Source organism: Vanellus vanellus (assembly GCF_965231255.1).
Source record: "Vanellus vanellus genome assembly, chromosome: 6".
In the NCBI taxonomy this organism is placed as follows: domain Eukaryota; kingdom Metazoa; phylum Chordata; class Aves; order Charadriiformes; family Charadriidae; genus Vanellus; species Vanellus vanellus.
Genome location: NC_138911.1, coordinates 46,926,714 through 46,934,198, shown reverse-complemented (window position 1 = coordinate 46,934,198; position 7,485 = coordinate 46,926,714). Strand labels below are relative to the sequence as shown.

At 55.2% G+C, this 7,485-nt stretch overlaps 1 protein-coding gene across 1 annotated transcript; it reads left to right on the top strand.

The window, feature by feature from the left end:
- The first annotated feature begins 1,647 nt into the window (after window positions 1–1,647).
- IRF2BPL (interferon regulatory factor 2 binding protein like) lies at window positions 1,648–4,936 on the top strand. Its single transcript, XM_082485660.1, has one exon. It carries the CDS (start codon window positions 1,989–1,991, stop codon window positions 4,206–4,208), a length of 2,220 nt encoding a protein of 739 aa, XP_082341786.1. The 5' UTR covers window positions 1,648–1,988; the 3' UTR covers window positions 4,209–4,936.
- Window positions 4,937–7,485: the final 2,549 nt, after the last annotated feature.

The window sequence follows — 7,485 nt, the reverse complement described above, 5'->3', positions numbered from 1 at the left end:
ATGCCCTCCCTCCCCAACACAGCCCAGCTGGGAGAGGCTCCGCGGTGGCGGGCAGCGCTGCCCGATCTCAGCCCGGGTGAGGCGATTCCGGCTGCCGCCCGCCGCGCAGCCCGCCTGGTCCCTGCCGGACCGCGACCCCGCAGTGGGAGTTTATTATTCTTTGGACTTGGACAACGTTTGCAAAAACACCCGCCGACTGCAGCGAGAGTAGGAGCGGGCTGTGCAGATCTCCCCCCCCCCCCCCCCCCCCGCTCCCCCTCCGGGGCGAGCACGGGCACCGGAGTGGCCGCGGGGGCGGGCGGGGAGCGGGCAACTTTGAGGGTCGCGGTCGGGAGAAGGCAGGCTTCGGGTTGGGTTTTTTATTTATTTATTTTATTTTATTTTGTTTTCCTCCCAATGAAATGAATTCTCGGCTTATTTGCATGAGCCGAAGTTGTTTTGAGTAATTTGCCTGTTAGCAGTGTTATGCAAATGTTAGCAAGCTATTTAAAGGGAGAAATAGGAAAAAAAAAAAAAAGCCGTGTGTTCTCACAGTGCCGGGGAAATCCTATGTCCCTTTGCATTAGCGAGATGAGATCACAGCGATTACTCACCTGCCCGGCCTCTCCTACACCCTTGAGCAACGCACAGCACTATCTTTCCCAGCCCAACCTTAAACACTCGGCAAACATGGCTGATTTAAACAAATCAAAAGTGGAAGAGCTTCTGATGTAGTCACAGGCTTACAGAAACTGTGTCATTCTGTCACCGGGATCACTGAAAGAGAAACACGAAATCCGATATTAAGGCGGGATCTCCCCACCCCCCATTTGCCTCAGCAGCCGGAGCGCACGGGAATCCCACCGGCAGCCCGGGTGGCAGGACGCCGCGCAGCCGTCGCGAAGGCAAAGCGGGGCGATCCGGGGGTTGACAAAATCCTGAAAACGAAACATTTGAACTTAGAAAGCCCACCCAGGGAAAAAAACTGCAACACCACCCACCCACCCACCCCCCTCCATCACTGTGCATGCGCTTCCTGGCCGCCTTTTCGCGGCGGCGGCGGGGGGGGGGGGGGGGGGGGGCGGCGAGGGCGCGATCTGGCGTTCAAGTTTCCAAACATAGCCGGCAGCGCGGGCTGCCCGCGCGCCCCGCCGCGCTCCAGCTGCCGGCCACGCAGGGGCGGACGTGGGCAGGGCGCCGGGCATGCGCGCCCCGCGCAACAAGTGGGCTCTGCGCCGCCGGCCGGGGGAGGGGGAGCGAGGGGCGGGCGCTCGGCGGTGACGTGGGGCCCCGCCCGGTGCAACCGAGCCCAGCCGAGGCGAGGCGAGCCGGGAGCGCGGCGCGGAGGAGGGGAGGGGCGGCGCGGCGCGGCGCGGGGAGGGGGGGAGCGCGGCGCGGCGGAGGGGGCGCGCAGGCACACGCGGCGGCGCGCAGCACCCCGCGCTCGGACTGCGAGCAGCGGCGAGGATGTGAGTGAGGAGCAGGCGGCGCCGCTCGCCACGCTGCTGCCGCCGCTGTCCCCGGACCGCTCCCGCTCCGCCGGCGCTCGGGGAAGCCGCTGCTGGGACCGGACAGCTCCGTGCGGGTGTCCCCCTTTCGCTCGCGGCGGTGGATCGGCACGTAGCGAAGTGCGAGCTCGCGAGGCAGCCGCGGCGGGTGGAAGGTGACCCCCCCATCTTCCTCCGTGCACCTCCGCCTCCTCCCGGAGGAGGAGCAGCGGCAGCGGAGAGCTAGAGAGCGCAGGGAAACAGAAGCGGCTAGAAGGCGACCCCCACCCAGCCCCCCGGAGGACCAGTAGAAGCGGTTCCCAGCCCACCGGGGCAGCAGCGGCAGGACCAGGTAGAAGAAGCTCTCTCCGGCGGCAGGAGCGAGCTAAAAGCAGACGATCTCCCCCGCTGAAAGGGGCAACAGGACCAGGTACGGAGAGCCCTCCCCCGCCCCTGCAGCCCGGGGGGGAAGACTGAGCCAGCCCCTACCCCGGCGGCAGCAGCTCCCCGGCCAGCAGCACCATGTCCGCCGCGCAGGTGTCGTCGTCCCGGAGACAGTCATGCTACCTGTGCGACCTGCCCCGCATGCCCTGGGCCATGATCTGGGACTTCACGGAGCCCGTCTGCCGGGGCTGCGTCAACTACGAGGGCGCCGACCGCATCGAGTTCGTGATCGAGACGGCCCGGCAGCTGAAGCGGGCGCACGGCTGCTTCCAGGACGGCCGCTCCCCGGGCCCCCCGCCGCCGGTCGGCGTCAAGGCAGTGCCGCTCTCCGCCAAAGAAGCGGCGGCGGCGGCGGCGGCCCAGCAGCAGCTCAACCATGTGGACGCCTCCTCCAAGGCAGCCTCGGCGGGGCTGACCCAGTCCAGCCTGGACCGCTACGGGCTCAGTGCCGCCGCGGCGGAGCAGCGCAGCCGCTTCGAGTACCCGCCGCCGCCGGGCAGCCTGGGCAGCAGCCACGGCGCCCGCCTGCCCAACGGGCTGGGGGGGCCCAACGGCTTCCCCAAGCCGCCTGAGGACGGGCCGCCGGAGCTGAACCGGCAGAGCCCCAACTCCTCCTCCTCCTCTTCGTCCTCCCGCCGCGGGGCGCACGGGGGGCTGGTGTCCGGCCTGCCTCCGGGGGCCGCCGGCGCCCAGATGAACGTGCCCCCCAACCTGCTGCCGCAGACCTTGCTGAACGGGCCCGCCGGCTCCGGCGTGGCGCTGCCCCCGCCGCACGGAGGCCTGAGCGGCCGCGGCGGCGGAGGTCCCCCGGCTTCCTCCGCCTCCTCTCAAGGGGGCACCTGTGGCGGCGGCGCCGGTGGAAGCGGTGGCTCATCCTCCGAGGCCTGCGGCAAGCGGCCGGGCTCCGTGTCCAGCAGCGACCAAGAGCGGGAGCTGAAGGAGAAGCAGCGCAACGCGGAGGCGCTGGCCGAGCTCAGCGAGAGCTTGCGGAACCGGGCCGAGGAGTGGGCCAGCAAGCCCAAGATCGTGCGGGACACGCTGCTCACTCTGGCCGGCTGCACCCCCTACGAGGTGCGCTTCAAGAAGGATCACGCCCTGCTGGGCCGCGTCTTTGCCTTCGACGCCGTCTCCAAGCCGGGCATGGACTATGAGCTGAAGCTCTTCATCGAGTACCCCAGTGGCTCCGGCACCGTCTTCTCCAGCGCCTCCGGCGTGGCCAAGCAGATGTACCAGGACTGCATGAAGGACTTCGGCCGCGGCCTCTCCTCGGGCTTCAAGTACCTGGAGTACGAGAAGAAGCACGGCTCCGGCGACTGGCGGCTCCTGGGGGACCTACTGCCCGAGTCCGTGCGCTTCTTCAAGGAGCTGGTGGGCGCCGACATGCTGCCGCAGCCCTACCTGGACGCCAGCTGCCCCATGCTGCCCACGGCGCTGGTGAGTCTCCCGCGGCCGGGGGCCGGGGCCGGCGGGGCGCAGGGCACGGCCGCCGCCTCTAGGGGACCCGGTGGCGGCGGCGGCGGCGGCGGCGGGGCGATGCGCAAGAGGAAAGCCTCTCCCGAGCCCTCGGACTCGGCCGAGGGGGCTCTGAAGCTCAGCGACGAGCAGCAGCGGCAGCAGTGGATGGCCAGCCAGAGCGAAGCGCTCAAGCTCACCATGTCGGCCGGGGGCTTCGGGGCGGTGCACGGCGGGGGCCCCCCGCCGCCGCCGCCGCCGCCCCTCGGGCCTCACTCCAACCGGACCACGCCGCCCGAGTCCGCCCCGCAGAATGGACAGTCCCCCATGGCCGCGCTCATGTCGGTGGCCGACACGCTGGGCAATGCCCACTCGCCCAAGGACGGCAGCTCGGTGCACTCCACCACGTCCACCCGCAGGAACAGCAGCAGCCCCGTGTCGCCGGCCTCGGTGCCGGGCCAGCGCCGCCTGGCCTCCCGCAACGGGGACATGAACCTGCAAGTGGCCCCTCCTCCCCCCAGCGCCCACCCCGCCATGGACCAAGTGCACCCCCAAAACATTCCGGACTCCCCCATGGCCAACAGCGGGCCCCTGTGCTGCACCATTTGCCACGAACGCTTGGAGGACACCCACTTTGTTCAGTGCCCCTCTGTGCCCAGCCACAAGTTCTGCTTCCCTTGTTCCAGAGAGAGCATCAAGGCCCAAGGGGCGACTGGCGAAGTCTACTGCCCCAGCGGAGAGAAATGTCCCCTAGTCGGTTCCAATGTGCCTTGGGCATTTATGCAGGGCGAGATCGCGACCATTTTAGCTGGGGACGTTAAAGTGAAAAAGGAGAGAGACCCTTGAGTAGGAAATCCAATCCCTTCAGACTCCTGAAGATGTAGAATTGTGAATATAACAAACTGCAAAAGTTAGTCTTATGTATAGACATTATTTTCGTCGTATGTTTCTATATTTTGAAACAAAGGTATGTACTCTTCTTCATTTGAAGGATAGAGCTGGTTTTTGTTAAACAGAATATAATATTGTTTGGTTACTACATAATACCTGTTCTCATTTCTTTGGCAGTGTGTTGGCTAGGTACAAAGTTAATAGCCCTTAGCGATTACCTGCTGCTGGTGTGTATTTTTGTAAATGTATGCACTTCTCTGAAAGAAGAAGAAAAACACAAAAGACAAAAAAAATTTTTTTTTGCCAAGGCCAGTGTTGATGCCTAAAAAATTGCTACAAAAATGGTGACAGCTTATGTTTTACAAGCCCTGAGTGTTAGTCTTTCACTTTATTTTTTTCGTTTTTGTTTTTTGTTTGCAAAACGGTGGGGTGGCTCTGGGGGGAGGGTGTTTTTTGTTGCAAGTTTGTAAGGAAAATGTTTCAGTTTGTTTCTATTGATCTGAACGTTTTTAATCTTCATGTGTTTTTTGTTTTTGCTTTTATTGATGCACGGATGCTTTTGAACAGTAGAGCAAAATGCTGTACATGAAAAACACGCTCTGTTTGTCCTTTATACATTTCTGTAGTTAACAGAACACTGTAATGTGCCTTGGAGCTTAGTAAATTGTAATAAATTCAATTGATATTAATACTTGTCGAGTAGCAAGTTTTATTTTTGTCAGAGCTTAGGCAGCATGCGTAAGCCATGTTGCCTCTTTAAAAGTCTCCATTATACCAAGAGCCTGCAGTTCGTTGTGATAATTGTGGCACTTGTACGCACATTTTCACATATATGTAGTAAGATGATGATGTTGATAGTGTTATCAAACTTACCTAAATCTTGGCACTGTGCCTATTTACATTTCACCTTTAATGTTGCAGTAACAGTTGCTGACTAAGCATTTTCTATTTACTGTTTCTGCATCTCATTTCCTCCTCCCTTCTCCCCCCCCCCAGCTCTCCAGCTGCAAACAGTGCTTGCGATACAGGATGCATCAATTGCCTGCGCCATTTAATAAGAATTGAGATTTGAAACGAAGCTCTCTTTCACAAAAAAAAAAAAAAAAAACACCACAGCATCACGTGGTTAATAATTTTAGTTGATTTTTAAGAGTGGTTGTCAAAGCTCGGCATTAGCCGTAGATTCTTGGTAAGGCAGGACTGTAGTTGAGCACAGTGCAAAAACGGGTAGCGAAAAATAACAGCTTCTCCAGTTGGTGTTGGAGCTGGTGGGTAGCTACCCCATTTAGGCAATGATTTTTCATGACTGAGTTGGTGAACAGTTCAGGTGCTGTGTTGTGTTTTCAGGTGAGGAAGCTTCCTTAAAGCACTGAAGTGAAATGCTTTCCTTTGGGCAACGATCATTTGTGGTTCTTTGTATAATTAACTATTTTATGTGACACTGGCATTTTCTGGAGAACGAGGAGCAGTGCAATACCTGTTAGGTGATCAACAGGCAAAGTAAATACACAGGCCTCACACTAGCTAGAAAATGCAAACAAACCTAATGTGAACTTTGTCCTTTCCAGTGAGGCAAACTGAGGAAGGAGGGAAAACCCGAAACAAAAACAGCAGCACTGCAGAAACCCTTTGCAGTTCAACCACCAGAACACAGAGCTGTTCCAAATGCAACAGTGTCATAGGTTATGAGCTCTGAGTTTTACTGAATATTAAGGATCCCCAAACTCCATAATTGTATAGAGAGGTACTTTTTAAAAGTTGGGATGGCATTTTATATCTGCTTGCTCTTAAGACATTTTTCATTTGTATTCTTGGTGGAAAGGATTGTAGAAGCCTTAAGACTATATGCTTAGTGTTGCATACGGATCTTTGCTCTCTTGTGTAGGTACATACTCCAGCTATTTTGTGTGTGCTTGGGGGGTGTGTGTTTTGAGATTCAGTCTTTGGCATCACTATAACTGTGATTTCAGACAATGACTTTCTGTGTATATATGTTTGGTTTTTTTCTGCCAAGTGACATATTGGTGCTTAACAATCTCAGAACGTAGTGTTCTTATGCAGTGAATAGGAGGGGATAATGCAGAAAAACAATGTTTTGTGTTAATTATTAGATACAACCTATATATTTTGAGTTAATTATGGAATACAACCTATACATTTTTTGGAGTATAGATTTGTATTGATCCTATTTTCAATTATTTCTAAGCGTGCAGTTCCCACACAGCAGTTTGTTTCTGAATCATGAGATAGGGGGACTGACATTGTGAGCTTATGGCTGACAGAGAAAAAAAATTGTACACATGGATGAAATTCGAGTTTAAACCTAACGAGGAGAGAAGTAATATTCATGTGTGAATTGCAGCTGCCATTAAGAGAGAAAAACTACTGGCTATTCAACATTTAATTATGTCACACAAGCGTGAATACCCTGATTTATATAAACAGAGCCACTCCTGTAATCTTGAAATCAGTCATCAGCAGTTGGAGATAGAAAGAGCCCGGTTTGGTGGATTTCTTTAATTGCAGAGCATTCTTGAAAAGCTCTTATCAGTCAGAATTTTGGAAGCATAAGCCCACTTATGATACTCATCAATTTGATTTCTAGCAAGCAAAGGAAAGGTAAGGGGCAGTAGACATAGGTGGAAAATAAGCTTGAAGTGATTTGTAATACTGCAGTTAATTAAAGTTAACCGTGGCTACGGGGCATTTGTTGTATGGAGGTTTTTTGTAACCATGTGATCTTTTACTCTGGCTCATTAAGCAGCCAGTCTGGGCATATTAGCCAGCATTTCTTTGAACCCACTCCATAGGTTCTTCTCTTTCTGGAGAAGTCCACAGCTGACAAACTAGCTGTAACCTTTTTTCGAGGAGGAGGAAAAGGGAGCTGCTGAACGAGTCTCACGTCCAGAGATTCAGCCGATTTCTGTATTTTACAGTAATGCTCCCCTCCCCCATATTTGGCAGTTGTTTAAGGTAAAGCCCAATCTTTGCTTGAATAAATCATGTAAGTGAATTTATTTGTCCAGGTGGTCATTTGTTGTGCTCTCATTCCTTCTTGTAATGGGGAAGTATTTAAATGGTTTATTTTCCCAAGGAGGGTTGTTGGGTTTTTTTGGTTGGGTGTTTTTTGGTTGGGTTGTTGTTTTTTTTTCCAGTTAGATTATTCTCGACATTTCTTTTAATAGCCTTGTAGCCTATTTTCTAAGAAATGGGTTAGAACATGTGTGTCACT